General features: G+C 43.6%; 1 protein-coding gene across 5 annotated transcripts in view; it reads left to right on the top strand.

Annotated features, from left to right (window-relative positions):
* KMT2C (lysine methyltransferase 2C) overlaps window positions 1-17,035 on the top strand; it is a 229,757-nt gene that overhangs the window by 188,646 nt on the left and 24,076 nt on the right. For all 5 annotated transcript variants that reach the window (XM_019655384.1, XM_019655383.1, XM_019655381.1 and 2 more), the window contains 7 exons: window positions 250-545; window positions 1,844-3,666; window positions 4,716-4,827; window positions 7,341-7,419; window positions 8,973-9,036; window positions 10,865-11,097; window positions 13,895-15,580. In XM_019655384.1, coding sequence (XP_019510929.1) covers window positions 250-545; window positions 1,844-3,666; window positions 4,716-4,827; window positions 7,341-7,419; window positions 8,973-9,036; window positions 10,865-11,097; window positions 13,895-15,580 — 4,293 coding nt within the window. The remainder of the gene's footprint in view (window positions 1-249; window positions 546-1,843; window positions 3,667-4,715; window positions 4,828-7,340; window positions 7,420-8,972; window positions 9,037-10,864; window positions 11,098-13,894; window positions 15,581-17,035) is intronic.

Raw genomic sequence — 17,035 nt, 5'->3', positions numbered from 1 at the left:
TATGAATATGTAGGGGAATTCTTAAATACGAAACCTTTCCTTTTTGTGATAGTTGTCTGGCAAGGAAAAGGACCCACACCATCCATTTGTTTTATAACCTATTGAATATTTAACTGCAAGTAGTGTTTCCTCAAACTTTAAAACATTAAGATGTTTGAAACATTACTGTAGTCACCTATGGGAAGCACTAGAATTTAAAGAGCCATTGGTTATCAGAAATTCCGGTGAAGTTTGTTTCTTTTCATTCAGCGGCAGAAGTTACGGGAGATCATCTTGCAGCAGCAGCAGCAGAAGAAGATGGCGGGTCGGCAGGAGAAAGGGGGGTCGCAGGAGCCGGCCGCTGGGCCCCACCCCGGCCCCCTGCAGCACTGGCAGCCTGAGAGTATCAGCCAGGCGTTCGCTCGGCCTCCACCCCCTTATCCCGGGGGCATCAGGTCGTCTGTGGTCCCTCCCTTAGGACCTCGGTACTCTGTGTTCCCCAAAGATCTGCGTGGACCCTATGCCCCTGATGGCCCTGGTATGGGGATGAGACCACATGGATTTAGGTAATGCCTTCAATTCCAGGCCAGATTAAACTGCCATGAGAGCGAGGGAATAGACAAGTGAAGTCACTCTTCATCACGGAGCTGTTACTGTCTTTACTTCTTGACTCTGAGATATAATCAGTGTTATTTTCACTAATGACAGGTCTTGGATTTCTTTTTTTTTTTTTTAACTTTTAATAACTCGAACAACTTTGTTTGTGTTACATTACAGCCACAAAGACGTAGTTTATCATCCCAGTCAAACCTCTAAAATGTAATTACCATATTCAGTCAGCGCCTCCTGTGACACGATAAGTGGGTGTTCTCCTTTTCCCTAATTTTTTATTTTAGTTTACATTGTAAATATTTGTGAGACTTTCCACATTGAAAGAAGGCTTTCCTTTGGGAACTTTTCGTGATGAGATAGGGTTGTACAGTTAGTGGGGTTTTTTGTTTTGTTTTGTTTTTTCTGAAGGGGCTAGTCAAAAGTTTTAAGTTATAACACACCAGTTATACTGAGGAGCCAGTTCTTTAAGACATGTTTTTTGTTTTATCAGACATATTTTTTTACTCTAATACCTACCTCCATGTTATATATATAGTCTTACCCTTATTTTCCTTTTCTTTTCTCCTTAGTTTTAATTTACGCCTGTCTATTTGATATTTATTTGTCAATTGTTTTTAGTTCTTTCTAGAATAAGGTACAATATAAATAATAAAAGCAGTTTTATAATTTATTCGTTTGCTAAATCTTTATAGATGATGCCGGTCATTCTTTATCTCTCCCTTCCTCCTGTCTCCATTCCTCCCCAGCAAATAGATGAGTGTATGCAGTTATCACGCCTGCGCCTGTTTTCTCATGTACCGGGCCTATTAAGTCCCTCTGGTAGTTTTCGTTAGATCTCCATCCTCCCTTCAAGCACTCCCTGCCCCATCTGCTCCCTCCATATCGCCTCCCTAAATATAGAAAAAAGAAATGGACTCTCACTCAGCTCCAATAGTATTATGCTTATTTCTAAACAGTTGATTCCACCTGCTTGGTGGTGGCTGTTCTTTTGTCTTCCTTTATGTTACCTGTTGAGCATATGTCTTTAGAGCTCTGATAAGGTGTTCATTACAGGTTACTTAGCTAAAATTTACTTGCATGTAGATACTTAACAAGCGCTTTCTAATCGTGATAATTTTGTTTTTGCCTAAGTCGTCGTACTTGGCAATGTTAATTTTGTACCTGAGTTTAGACTAAAACTTGTACTTTCTCAGCCTAACTCTAAATTCAACACTATACTTAACATTAACTATCTGCTTTTTGTTCCTTTCAGATTTGCGTTTCCAGGAGGCAGCCCCGGCGCCCTGTCGGGTCAGGAGCGCTACCTCGTGCCTCCTCAGCCGATGCCGGGGGCCGGAGTTCCCCCACAGCTCAGAAGGTCCGTGTCTGTAGATATGCCCAGGCCCTTAAACAACTCACAGATGACCAGTCCGGTTGGGCTGGCTCAGCATTTTCCTCCGCAGAGCCTGCCCGTTCAGCAGCATAACATACTGGGTCAAGCGTTTATTGAGCTGAGGCATAGGGCCCCCGACGGACGACCACGGCTGCCCTTCATTGCTCCTCCTGGGAATGTTATTGAGGCACCTTCTCATCCACGACATGGAAACTTCATTCCCCGGCCAGACTTTCCAGGCCCTAGACACACGGACCCCATGAGACGACCTTCCCAGGGTCTACCTAATCAGCTACCTGGGCACCCACATTTGGAGCAGGTGCCACCATCTCAGCAAGAGCAAGGTCACCCTGTCCAAGCTTCTTTGGTCATGCGGTCCCTGAGTCACCCCTTAGGTGGTGAATTTTCAGAGACCCCTTTGTCAACATCTGCACCAGCTCAAACATCACCTGATAATTTGCAGGTGCCCCCCCAGTCTTCTGACGGCCTCGAAGAGAAACTTATTTCTGATGACCCATCTGTAAAGGAACTAGATGTTAAAGACCTTGAAGGGGTTGAAGTCAAAGACTTGGATGATGAAGATCTTGAAAATTTAAATCTAGATGCAGAGGACGGCAAGGGGGACGAACTGGACACTTTAGGTAATTTGGAAGCGAATGATCCCAACCTGGATGACCTCTTGAGGTCAGGAGAATTTGATATCATTGCATATACAGACCCAGAACTTGACCTAGGAGATAAGAAAAGCATGTTTAATGAGGAACTAGACCTCAATGTCCCAATTGATGATAAGTTAGATAACCAATGTGTGTCTATTGAACCCAAAAAAAGGGAGCAAGAAGATAAGACTGTGGTTCCTTCTGATAAACATTCTCCATGGAAAAAATCCACTGATACCAGTGAGATAAAGACAGAAGTTCTGTCTCCAAATTCTAAAGGGGAAACCAAATGTGAAGGTGAGAAAAGTGATGAGGGTCAAGACCACAGCGACACTCCCTGCTCCCAGGCCTCTTCCCACACAGACGGAAATCAGGGAGAAAAGGCTTCCTCGCAGCCCTGTGGTCCAGATGTACTGGACAAAAGAGCCAGTGGAGAAAGTGCTGGCTGCAGCAGCACCGGTAGTCATGGACCCACCCAGCTGCCTGCTGAAGATGGAATGAACTCTTGTGGCATAACGGGGTCAACGCCAGTTCTTTCAAGTTTACTTGCTAATGAAAAACCTGATAATTCAGACATGAGGCCATTGGGGTCTCCGCCACCCAGTGTGCCAGCCTCACCATCCGGGCACGTGTCAAGCCTGCCTCCTCCCCTGATGACGCCGCCAGGCCATGTTTTGGATAATACCATGAATTCGAATGTGACAGTAGTCTCGAGAGTCAACCATGCTTTTCCTCAGGGTGTTCAAGTAAATCCAGGATTCATTCAGGGTCAGCCAGCGGTGAGTCACGGTTTCGGGACAGGAAAACCTGCACATCAAACTGTGCCTCTGACAAGTCAGTCTGGTCCCAGTGGCCTGTCTGGACCCCACCAGCTGATGGTCCCTCCGGCGTTGGCCCAGCAGAGTAGAGAGAGGCCCCTCCTCCTGGAAGAGCAGCCTCTGCTTCTGCAGGACCTCCTGGATCAGGAGAGGCAGGAACAGCAGCAGCAGAGACAGATGCAAGCCATGATTCGTCAGCGCTCGGAGCCCTTCTTTCCGAACATCGGTAGGAAGCCCCTCCGGTTTCATTGGTGGTTTCTGTGGGCATTCGGATACTGTGCAGGATGCTTAGTCCCAGTATTAAAGTTACGTGAGGACCAGAACATCGAGGGTCCTATTCCTGTTCCTCCTTTGGCCTTAAAATGAAATTGATTACGAGTTTTAGATTCCTCCCAGGTAAATTGAGATTCAAAACTGCGTTTCAGACTTACGTTGTTTGCGCTATTGTTTAATAGAAACAAGAGTCTTCTTCTTAGTTTCCCCCTAATCATTATTATCATGTATTTTCAGAGGCAGTGAAAGATGAATTTAAAGAAATTATGATAGAAATGAACTTACTGTCCATTTGTGTATGATAAATGCTTGGCAATTTTTTGCTATATAAAGCTCTTTAACTTCCAGTAGCTTACTAATTCGGAGAAAAAAAGAAAAAAAACCCCACAAAATAGCAATGCAGTAAAAATACCTGAGTGTCTCTGAAAGTAAGAATTAGCAATCAGAGGAGACGCGTCTAAGGAATGCTTGCTTCTAAACAATAAAACTGACATTCTTTTCTGTATACATTACCAATTTTATCATATTGGTCCATTTCTTTTTCACTTAAATGCAAAGAGGTCTTTTCTCAGTAGCCTATCCCTGTTGCAAGGATATGTTCTCAAGAAATGGATACATTTTCCCCTAAAGATTGATAACTAGTGGAATTCCACAGTCCAATTTTCATTCATGAAGTTAACTTACTAAAGAAGCAGTTCTGATTAGCATTGTGAAAGTCTAGATGAAGGGGAATTGCATTGCTTTGAATTATTGCTATAATCCCCTTAAATTTGACAAGATTCTTGTTTTGATTCTTACAGGACTCAGGTAATAAAGCTTACTTCAATTATGGGTCACTGAGATGGGATTAAATGCATGATAAGGTTCTGATCATAATTCCTTGCCTAGTCTAGAAACCTATAGTAGTGAAGATAAATTGTTTGTGATAGTTACATTAACTCTCAGTGTAACCTGAACCAAGTACTATGAAATCAGTAACTTCTACATGTATTCCTTCTTTAGATTTTGATGCAATTACAGATCCGATAATGAAAGCCAAAATGGTGGCCCTTAAAGGCATAAATAAAGTGATGGCACAGAACAACATGGGCATGCCACCCATGGTTATGAACAGGTAGGTGAAGCTGTTCTTCATTCTCACTTTGCATCTGCTAAAAGTGCATAAAGTTATGACTAGTTCCTGGAATGAATGTATGTTACTCGGAAACCTATATTCTAGGAATGAACAGGATGTAAACCTGTTGTGATGTCAGCTGGCTGTGATCCAATGTAAAATGCTGTACAAATGAAAGGATTTGATTTCCATTAGTTACAGGGGAAACATAATAAAACACTGTTGAAAGATTTAGAAGATAGACTTGATTAATCAGGAAATAAGTATTTTAAGTGTGTGTCCTTTTAAATACCTTTAGAATAGTTAATGCTAGCTGAAAGCTGCTTGAGACAGAGATATTTCATCCTAAATACATAGAGATGAGAAGATAAGCAGGAAAAGGGAAACTTCTGTGTTGAGATAAGACAATGATAAACTAAGATGATAGTTTATTTCAGCCTGTGCATATTTCTTTACTCTATCAAAGGAACAATGCAAAGACAAAAATGGGACATTTCAGTAAAGTGACGGAGTGATTAAGGCAGCTGTGAACTCAGCTCTCAAATAAATGCCCTAAACTGAGTTTGAGTCGGTCAGGAGGAGTAGGTAAGAGGACATTGGAAAGTTAGTGGACGGAGCATTTCTAAGCCTTTGCACTGTTAGCAGAAAAATGGAAACTCTGGATGGAAGAAGGCCCTGAGAGTTGCTTGACGCCCCCTCAGGGATATTTAATGGCGCAGGGCAGTGCCTTCCGTTTTGCTCTCGGACCACCATCAGAACTGGCAGCTGGCTTTAAATGCCGCTCAGCCACTCCGCGCGGACCTGCTGAACCAGAGGACCTGTGGGTGGCGCTGCTCTGCCTGTCCTCAGCACCGTGGGTCGTCTTCCGCACATGGCCGGCGGGTAACCTCCGGCGAAGCGGGGGCTAGAGCCCCACTTAGCGTCTTGTCTTCGTGAAGAACTTGGTGAAAGGAATGTGGATGATGATGGACCGAATGTTGATTCGCATGAATTTAAGAGCAACGTGATACTAGAGATCAATTGGGAATCCTTGAAGACATCGATAGTGCTTTTCATTTGTTGAGATATTTTGAAATAGGGAAGAAGCCTTGTTGAGATCAAAGTAGAGACAGCAGTTAGTTTCTTATGATTTTCACTGTTCACACTAAAGAGTGTTTCTCTCTCACAGGGCTTCTTAACTTTTGTACATCATGAAGCTTTTTGACACTCTGAAGCTTTTGAATTCCTTCTCGAAACATTTTATATGCAAAATCAAAAACAGTATTACACAGTAAATCAATTGCATTTGAAACATAGTTATTTAAACTCAAAAATTATGATATATGTGCTTTTTAATGCATTAACGAATTTAGCAATTGGTCTGATAACTACCATAATTTCAAAGTAATTATGAACCTAAAAGATCTGTATTAGGTGCGTGAAACAACTCTTGTGAGAGGAGTGTGAGCTGTATTGGTGACAGGACACGGCTGAGAATAGTGTAGTTTGCTGTCAGAAGAGAAGAAAATACTCAATTGCGTTTAGCACTTAGTTTAAAAGGTGGGCCTTAGAGTTAGAACCCCTGCTCTTTCAGGGTCCTATCTTCATGGGTTAGAGACACGCTGACCTGTCAGCCGTGGATCCAGCACATGGCCTGCTGTTCTGCCGAGAGCGTTGAAGAAGTGTGTCCCTCCCAGCAGTGTGATATGTTGGCTGAGGGTGATGGACAGTGAGTCATGATTGGACTCAGAGATCATTCCAGACCAGGCAGGGGCTGTTAGGAGAATCAAAAACCCGATGAAAAAAATCAGAAAGCGTATGTGCTAAATCCTAATAGTACCTAAATACTGATGTACAGTATTTGACAACGTAATTTGGAAATTATGCTGTGTGTAAACCTAATTATGTTGAAGCATTTGGTAATTCTAGAGGAAGTGTTTTCATTAAAGCAGTGATGTTTCTGTGAAGTTTTTATAGCTCTCATTAGAATAACATTTTATCAAATATTTTTTCAGCATATGGGCTTTTTCTTGGTTAATAACCAATTTTTGATTTGCTTTAATATTAGAAACAAATGTACAAAAATGTATGACACTTCTTAATTGAAATACAGCTTTAGTTTTAAAATCCAAAGTATTTGGATTTTATGTACTAAAAGTATGCCTTCACTATATTTTTTAATCCAGAAGATGAATTAATTTTATTTTAAGATATACTGAGGCGTATATCAGAGAGCGAGACCTCGAGTAGCCTAGCTGGCTTCTCCCAGCCCCTCCGGTCATTGAGGGAAAAGTTACTCCATCTCTCTGAACCTTCCCTTCATCAGAAGTGAAGTGAGACAGTGTGAGTCCGTCCGCACTTGGGGGAGGTGTGCAGTGAGGATGGAACGCGTTTGTGCACAGAAGGGGGCTCTGGTGGATGACCTGGGCGAGGAGGAGCTCCCACTGCTTTCTTCCCTGGAGGCGAGGACTGTTAGCGCTTAAAGTCACCTGAGCCCACATGCTGCCCGTTTGACACGTGTTCTTCTTTCCCAGGTTCCCCTTTATGGGCCCGCCGGTGACGGGGACACAGACGGGCGAGGGCCAGAACCTGCTGCCCCAGGCAGTCCCTCAGGTACCACTGCTCGTGACCAGTCCCTCAGAACCAGGTTCCTGGTCCTCACCAAACCTCCTCGCAGAGACAGTAGTGCAAGCCTTAGAGCGCTGCCAAAATATAGTATTGGCTTGCAGAAATAAAGATTTTGTATTACTTTTTGAGGGAAAGACAAATTAAGGTTAAACAATGGACAGTGGTTTCTGAAAAGGACCTAATATACTTAAGGGTAGATAATCCCTTGGAGGGAAACCAAATGCTTAGGTGTTTGGTTTTGCTTTCATTTACTTTTAACTCCACAAAGACGGTTTTGTGTCCTGCATTTTGGAATTAATCCATTATGTTTAAAATGTAAAACTGCTATAAACAGTAGAAAATAATGATTATAATCATTCTATTTAGATATAGATAGTCTTGTCATGTTCTGCTGTTTGTTCCTTGGAATAATTTAGTTTTTTGAGTATTCACCATTCATTGTAACGATCTTTAACTATACATATTTAAATATTTCGTGTCAACCAATGTCCGGGAAAGTAGAATTGCTCATTTCATATAGTATTTTCTTCAAAAAAAAATTCTTTTTTTTTACGTATCTGCCTTCGGAAGAAAAGAGAAAGCTATTTACTAAGCTACCCTACTACATATCTTTTTAGCATTTTCATTTTTGACCTGCCAGTTGTGCGTTAGATTTAGTATGCTGATAATTATATTATTTTTATTATTAAAAAAGAGGAATACCACATCACACAGTGGAAAAAGCACAGGCTTCATTGCTGAGTTTTTTTTTTTAAAAAAACCTCAATTCCACTTTGAATTTACTGTGCAAGTTTGGGCAAGTTCTTTAACCCCAGTTTTCTGATCTGTCAAATGTTACAAGACCTGCTTTGTTTTATAAGGATTACATGTAGTAAGGGCTGGCTGCTACTAGTTTCATGTTTAATCATTACCTTGTATGCAGCTCATGTCTAACTGAACTTGTAACAACTGAGTAAATGCTTTTACAAAGTTAAAATATATCAGATTGTTGCCAGGAAACTGGGATTAATAACTATTCAGTCACCGTGGAAGGAACAGACCTTTAACTAGTATTTTAAATTAGTGTATATTTGTTTTATTGTTTGTACATGTTAGAGATATTGGTTCTTGTTTATAGATAACTTTGTGTTATGGCGTGGAATTTAGTAAATCCAGAACCCATGTTTATGTCTTAATTGCAGGAGAAACCATTAGATTTCATCAAAAAGTAGGGTTTTATGTGGATCTCTAGCTAAGTACTAACAATATTTGATTTGACCTCTATTATATTTCTAACGAATAGTCGCTCACCTCAAAGATAATTGTTTTTCAACTAAAATCTAGAAAATATAACAACTCAGAGATAATTTAAACTTTTTAGCAGTTAGGTTGTCAGCACTAAATTCATTTTACTTTTTATAAAAGGGAGAGCTTTAAAAGATGTCTCAGGAAATTAAAGGGCTTTTTTCCTTCCATTTCTTTTTCTTTCTTTTTTAAAAGTTTTTTCCCCTTTAACTGAAATGTGGAATAAACCTATTTGTAAATTTTACTTATTTTAGGATGGCAGTATAACACATCAGATTTCTAGGCCTAATCCTCCAAATTTTGGTCCAGGCTTTGTCAGTAAGTATAAATCTAATAAGTTACATGTTCTCTGGGGATTGCTTGTTTGCACTATATTTGTTCTCTTCTAAAACCTTGAAGTTAGCGTAGGTGTGTTAAATTTTAAATCTCAGCGCCCTCATCTTTTCTGAAACCTTATTCGGCATCTTACCCTCAAGGGATGTGTTTTCACTGCTTTTTGTTCTCTGTGCATGAAGAATTAGAGATAAATATTTTAATACAGAAAAACCATCTTCCCCATTCTCTTCAATATTGTTGCTATTTTGTTTTGTGTTTTTTTTTTAATAAATTGGGCACTTTACAACCTGTAGAATTAAACGACTTCTTGCTCTAATGACTGTCTGCCTCAGTGAACAGGAAGGACACTGAATGGGAACCACGTAGGGCATGTGCTAGAAACAAGTTGGGCTAGCAGCATGGCGTGCAGGTCAGGGATGAAGGATGCCACCGAGTCCTTTCTAGTTGTCTCCAGGGGTCCCAAGGCGGTTCAGGATAGTGTTTAAAGTCCTCCCCAAACTGAACCTTTCCGAAATCTTCAGACTGTTTAGCTAACTATTTTTTCACCATTATTTTTCATTTTGCTCACCTCTGCTCTCCTGGTTCCAGAAACCAGAAAGGCTTTCCTTGCGGTAGGTCTCACTCTACCAGAAGCAGAACTTCTGAAATCTTGTGAAAAAGCCTGTTCTTGAAAAATGCCCTGCAAATTTAGACTAGATCTCATGTTCATACATATACTGGAACTTCTGGGTTTAGGAACAAACCCAAAGTCCAACCTTTTGAAATTACCCCTGCATTAATTATTATCACAATTTGAACCCATATTTGCATTGAAAGCAAGTAAACTGCTGTAACCAACTGGCTTTTTCCGGCTTTATTGTGCCCATTGGCTTTGGTTGCATTCTTACTGTACGATAATCCTCTGTTACCATTGGTGTCATTTTCCAGCTAACGTCCTTCTGGGAGTTGTATGGATTCATTTCTTTGTCGTATAGTGAGTCATAAAGGTATATTCTGAATTTCACTACCATAAGATGACTTATTTTTTTTTTTTTTTGAATTTGGCATCAGTGAAGTAAAGTGCCCTTAAAGAATAAAGAGGGGATGTTGGTACAGGATGAAGAGAGAACTATTTGGGGAGATATTAATGACAGTCATCAAAGTAGAAAAGATTTCACCTGGGTGATTATTCCCTACCTTTGCTTATTTACAGAAGTATATTTGTTACACAATTCATAAAAATTACCAGTGTTTTTAACTTCGGGATTTCCTTTATAAAACATAGACTTCATATTGACCCTTTCTAAAATATTCTAGGTTCCCTCCCTCTCAGCTTAGTACATTTTTTCCACTATCAAGGAAAACTTGATAAACGTAGGAAAATTTGCATGGGAAACAATACCTAATCCATGTCCTGGACCTTAATAGGATATGTCTTACTTTGTTTCTTTAAAATCTGTGAATTAATAAAATACACATACAACAAAATATATAGTTTGGCTTGTGGGTTAGAGAATTTGATAGTTCATTAGGTAAAAACATTCCATTAGATAAAAGTCTTCTGTTTTTCAAAGATTGGATTCGTAGTATTGATAAGTATGAACTTAATCCGTGTCCTAAAATCATGCATTCTTTGGTTTTCTCAAAGATTTTTCTAAAATCTCCTATTTTATAGTTGCATTTATGGTCTAATATTTAGTATTGTGTTTTCAAAATACCTATTACAAGGTCATAGGAAACTGCATTTCTGAACAAAATGGATTTGTGTAACTTGTATATTGTTGGACTCTTCAGAAAATTAACACAGACGAATTTTTAATTTTCCCCTCAGATGATTCACAACGGAAGCAGTATGAAGAGTGGCTGCAGGAGACCCAGCAGCTTCTTCAGATGCAGCAGAAATACCTTGAAGAGCAAATCGGCGCCCACAGGAAGTCCAAGAAGGCCCTGTCGGCCAAACAGCGCACCGCCAAGAAAGCGGGCCGCGAGTTTCCCGAGGAGGACGCAGAGCAGCTCAAGCACGTCACGGAGCAGCAGAGCATGGTGCAGAGGCAGCTGGAGCAGGTACGGCCGGCCACAGGTGTCCGTCAGCACGAGGCCGCAGGGCGTTTCGATCTGTGTTAGAGGCTCACGAAAGTGCACAAGTGACAGCTCTGAGCCCCTCACTGGCTGACGAAGCAGCCCCAGTCCTTTCCAGAGAGGACTAGAGATTAATCCTCATAGTCCTGACTTAGAAGAGCCATTTTCATGCTCGGGCGTGATGCCTAGTACAGCTGGGGAAACTGGGAGCCTTACCTGCCCTGAGAAACGACTGTGCAAGTCCTCAGCCCCTGAGGACAGGGCTCTGGGTATAGGCGGGAACCGGAACTGGGGCCAGAGAAGGACTTGTTCTTTTGGAGTTGGCCTTGGCTTGCCTGTCGCCTTGGGCTCCTTGGTTTCTGGTGGGGTTTCAGATGCAGCATTTGAACCGTCCTGGCAGTTCTTTTTCATAGGATGTGACTAACATTTTTTCTCAATATGTTGGTATATCTTATGTAAAGTACTCATTCCTGAAAAACAAAACCTAGAAACCAGTTTCTCAAAATGCGCACGCTCAAATAATAATTATACATAAAAAGAAGTAAAATTTAAATTATTTAAAATAAAACAATAAGTGTTCAAGAGACCACTCCTAGGTATTTACCCAAGTGAATTAAAACTTAGGTTCACACCACAACCTGGATATGAATGTTTATAGCAACTCTGTTCTTAGCTACACAAAAGTGGAAATACCCCACGATCCCTCAGTGGTGAATGGGCAGACAAAGCGGGGTATACCCACGCGGCATTGAAAAAGGATGAACTGTCAGTGCACAACTAGACATCTCAATATCTCAAGAGCGTTATGCTGAGTAAAAGATGCTGATCCCCAAAGGTTATGACCAATTCAATTTTTATAACATTCTCAGGTCTAAGGGGTGGGGGGAGGAAGGTTGACTACAAAAGGGTTACAGCGTGTGATTGTGGTGATGGCTGCACTACTGCCTTTCTGTGTCAAAGATCATAGAATTGTACACCCAAAAAGTCAGCTTTGCTTCTCATGGTCAGTTTTAATATTTTAAAATACAACAGTAAAGTAACCTAAATGTTAATAGTGGAGAGGAGGAGTTCAGAGCAGACTGACTCAGTAAAAACCGGAGTGCTTCCTGCGGACTGCACACTGGCAGACACACTTGCACACATTGTCCTAGCCTCTCCAGCACCGCCCCTGACACACAACGAACTTGGTGAGTCATCAAAGGTGAGTGGTCGCTCCTACTGATTACCGATTAGGGATTTCCACCCAGACGTCTCATCTCCAGCTGTAGCCGCCACAGCAGTGTACCAAACAATGAGGTGATTATAATTCCTATTATTGAAAACTAGAATATTCCAGGATTAGAGGTTTCTTTCCTCTTTAAATTTACCTTCTGGGTTCATGTTTATTGCAAGTAAAGATTCTTTTAAGGATGGGTATTTCTTATAATGTAATTTTAGCACTTTCATTGCCTTTGGTGTATTTCTGTAAATTTTTTATGATGAGTTTTTGCATGTCCATGGATCGAATCCTATTTAGAAGCCAATAGTGGACTTGGAAAAAGGGACACAGCCTCTGTTACTATGTAGTTGCCGCCAGTCCAGTGTAATCTCGTAAAGATAAGCAGCTGAGAGTGGTGTTGTAAATGTGGGAAAGGCAAGATGGCTGCCTTCCATTTTCCACATTCTCTTCTAGCTGCTTCATGTGTATTCGTACTGCTCCACCAACACAGCAGTAATTCCTCAGTTTGAGCCAGTAAACTGGTCAGAGAAGACAAGAAAATAAGATAGAAGTTATACAGCTAGTGGAGACCAGGCCAAAACCAGAATGTGCAGAGTATGTGGTCTGCCAGGGAGACTGAGGAACATAGACTGAAAACCTGTTAGAGCTACTGGGTTCCACATACTATTGGGTTGTCAGAAAAGTCTTGACACGTTTTTGCAACAAAAAACAGAAAAAATACATCATGACTTTTCCGACAACCCAATAAGTATAATTTACATCCAAAAGGCGATGGTTTTGAAGGATGTGCCAGTCATCCTGCACCCCCTCTCCTGAAGCCCCTTAAGGGAGGTGGGGTGCTCCCAGGACATGGGTCACATCTTTTTGAGCTTGGTCTGCATCTTGCCCTTTGAGGCACGAAGATTTTGGGAATGAATAAACTGAGACAGGTCAGTCAGGACCCTACTAGAAACTAGCTCTGTATGTGTTTCAAAAATTGTAATTTGAGTATGTTAGCTATTAAACTCAGAGTTTCACTGATCTAGTCTTTCTAATTGGGAGGAGGGTGTTGCATACATGCTAGAAATTCATCTTAACATGTTGTGTCTTTTTGTATATTTAAGAATGAAATCTTAACATGTTGAAATTTGAGTTAAATCGCACAGTTATTCAAACCTTACATATTAATGGAACTTCTAAGATGTCACAATTAGCTGATTCTGTGTAGCCTTTGTTTATTGTTTTAGCTTACCTTTGATGTGTAGTTTAAATAGTTTGATTTTCATGGTAAGATTTTCTTGCTGTTTATTTCAGAAAACTGTATTTTGAATTTGTTTTTGGTATTTCAGATGTAAAGAAGTTTTACAGGTGACTTTATAAAAATCCTGTTGTTAAAAAGATTGGTGGTCTTGAGATAATATTTATCAATCCAAGTTTCTGTGATTTTTGCCGTTGCTTAAGCAAAACACTTCTGCCGCTAGAAGCTCTAGCTGCCCCTCCGTGTAACTCCCTTCCCCCGACCGTGACCCTCAGCCAGCAATGCCTGCAGGACCGTAAGTGAGGACGCTTTCCGTGTCGTTGCAGATCCGGAAGCAGCAGAAGGAGCACGCGGAGCTGATCGAGGATTACCGGATCAAGCAGCAGCAGCAGTGCGCCATGGCCCCGCCCGCCGGGCTCCCAGGCGTCCAGTCCCAGCCACCCCTTGTTCCTGGTGCCACCCCACCCGCCACGGGCCAGCCCAGCTTCACCATGGGGCCGCAGCAGCTGCAGCAGCACGCACCGGTCCTGTCCGGCCACACCAGCCCTGCCCGGATGCCCAGCTTGACCGGGTGGCAGCCTCCCAGTGCCCCTGCTCACCTTCCTCTCAGTGCGCCAAGGGTTCCGCCTCCAGTTGCCCAGCTACCAATAAAAACTTGCGCACCAGCCCCAGGGCCCGTGTCAAACGCGAGTGCCCAGAGTGGACCACCCCCACGGGTAGAATTCGATGACAATAATCCCTTCAGTGAAAGTTTTCAGGAACGGGAACGGAAGGAGCGTTTACGAGAGCAGCAGGAAAGACAGCGAATCCAGCTGATGCAGGAAGTAGACAGACAGAGGGCTTTGCAGCAGAGGATGGAGAGGGGGCAGCACGGCCTGCTGGGCTCAGAGTCCAGGGGCAGGAATCAGTTCTATGGCTCTGACTTACCCTGTGACTTCATGCAGCCCCCGAGGGCCCTGCCGCCGTCGCCACAGCACCAGCAGCAAGGCCGAGCGGCCATACAGCTGCATGCCTTGCACCTACCGTGTGTCAACTCCCCCCCTACCCAAGCGTTCCTGCCGAGCAGTGAGCAGAGGCAGGTCGCCCCCCCTACATTTGTCCCTGATGCGCTAGTAGTCTCTGGTGACAGCCCAAATTTCCCTTCTGCCAAGCAGGTGCATGGAGGCCTGTCTGTGGCCAGCTTTCCCCAGTCCCCGGCGAGGCCCCCTTTCACACCTGTTTTACCTGCAGCAGCTCCAGGAGCCAGCAGCAGTGTCCCATGTGCCCAAGACCCTGCTGTCACCCACGGACAGAGTTACCCTGGGTCGACCCAGTCTCTCATTCAGCTGTATTCTGATATAATCCCAGAAGAAAAAGGGAAAAAGAAAAGAACACGAAAGAAGAAGAAAGATGAAGATGCAGAATCCACCAAGGCACCGTCCACTCCCCACTCGGATATAACTGCCCCCCCGACTCCGAGTGTCTCAGAAACTACCTCCACTCCCCCAGGGCACACTCCCAGCGAGCCTCCCCAGCAAGTGGAGCCCGAGTCGGGGGAACCGGCCGGGCCGGCAGCTCCCGGCGCGGCCACAGCCCAGCTGTGCACAGAACTAGAAAACAAAGTGCCGGACACCGAGTTCTCGCAAGGAGCTGCTCCCCAGCAGACTCTTGCCAGAGCAGACGTGGACAGGCTGCCCTCGGAGACCCCGGCCACCGCCGACGAGGCCCAGCTGGAGACGGCCGGTCCCGAGCAGGGCCCTGGCCAAGAGGGGCCTCAGTTAGAGGGACACACGGGGAACAAGGCCGCAGAAGACGCTGGGGCTGGTCCCGTGTCCTCGGGGCAGAGCCCTCCCCATCCCGCTGGGGCCCCTGCCGCCAAAGGGGACTCCGGCAACGAGCTTCTGAAGCACCTGCTGAAAAACAAGAAGGCGGCGGCCCTTTTAGCCCAGAAACCGGAAGGCCCTTTGGGCTCAGAAGGCGACTGGACAAAGGACAGCAGAGCCGCCGAGAGGCAGCCCCCAGCTGAAGGACTGGTGAGTGTGACAGGAAAACTATGTCACTTCTCCCCTTTTGTTTTAAATTATGGTCACAGCAGGTTAGTATCAACCGCTAGATCAATTCCAATGCTGTTTTGCAGCCTTTTTACTCCAAAGGACCACTTTTTATTTTGTTGTTTGAGGCTCCATGGATTCCATGTGTTGACTTACGTAAACTATGTTAAGCCATAATTTGTTTACTATATTTTTCAAAAATCAAAGTCATTATAATGCATTTCATATGTAACGTGCGCCTTACCACATTGAGTGGATCGAACAAAAGGTAAGAAGTACAATGTCTGTATTTTTACTGAAGAAATGTGCCCTGTGGGGCTCCCAGGGGTCACTCAGTGGGAGTCCGTGGTGTCCAGCGAAGCATTACTTAATGTCGCACACACAGCCTTCCCGCGGAGGCGCTGTTTTATCTGTGGTTTTTCGTGTATCAATAGTTTGCTCTTCTTAAGTTATAAAACATTGGTTTTGCTTTGTGCACGAAGGGCTTCCTTGTAAATACGCCTTTCCAAGAGGCCACCCCCCATTTCAGTGAGCTGCCTGAGACGTTTCCCAAACTGGGGTCCCGGGGCCAGAGGCAACAGCCTCTCCCTTCTTTACCTCGTGGAAGCAGCAGTGCCTTCCTCGTGTCTTCATGCGGGCTCCCTACAGGGCTTCTCAGACGGGTTTCATAATTGTCATATTTTAGTGGCATGGTGGGGAGCGGTATTATTTAGTTGTCCAAATTTTCAGTTTTAGCGTTGTTACTGTAGCTGCTCTTTTTACAAGTGTTGGCTTACTCTTTGTTTTCTCTTATTTGTGTTTGACCGTTCAGTAGAGGCTGAGTGTTGACCCGATAGATGGATGTGATTTTTATAAATTTTAATGGTAATACTTGCAGTCGTGTTTGTCACCAGCAGATATGTCCAGCTGCTGCCACTTTCTCCATGGCATGTGTTGCCCCCTGGAAATGGTGACAAATTCCCCTGGGGACTCTCAACCCCTTGAACCTCTTTCTGATGTTGCCCTCCCGTGGACGGTCCCATGCTGCTGTTTCTGCCTGCTCTGCCTTCCCTCCTTTTTTACATCCGGCCAATGTCTTGATCTTTTGAAGCTCAGCTCTGGAACCAACTTCTCCAGGGTCCCGTCTCAGCTCAGCCCATGTCAAATATGTGTCATGCCCCTGTGCTCGCACAGCAGCTTCTGTGCCACCACCTGTCTTAGACAGTGCCCCGAAGGGCGTGGGCTGCGTCCTGAGCACTTTCCTCTCAGTGTCTCAAACAGTGCTTAGCGCAGTCAGTACTCAGCATATTGAACGGAAGTTAAGTCCTTATACTGGTGATTATACGTAAAAACGCACAGAGGGTGTTACGAGAGAGACAGGGATGAGATGAGTTGCCGATGTGTAAATGTTTGGACTCTGTCACACATCCTGATGTCCATTTGGGAGGGCGGCAGCGG

This window comes from Hipposideros armiger, unplaced genomic scaffold (genome assembly GCF_001890085.2).
Source record: "Hipposideros armiger isolate ML-2016 unplaced genomic scaffold, ASM189008v1 scaffold_239, whole genome shotgun sequence".
In the NCBI taxonomy this organism is placed as follows: Eukaryota; Metazoa; Chordata; class Mammalia; order Chiroptera; family Hipposideridae; genus Hipposideros; species Hipposideros armiger.
The sequence above is the reverse complement of the archived record's forward strand: the minus strand, read 5'-3'. Positions and strand labels throughout refer to the sequence as shown.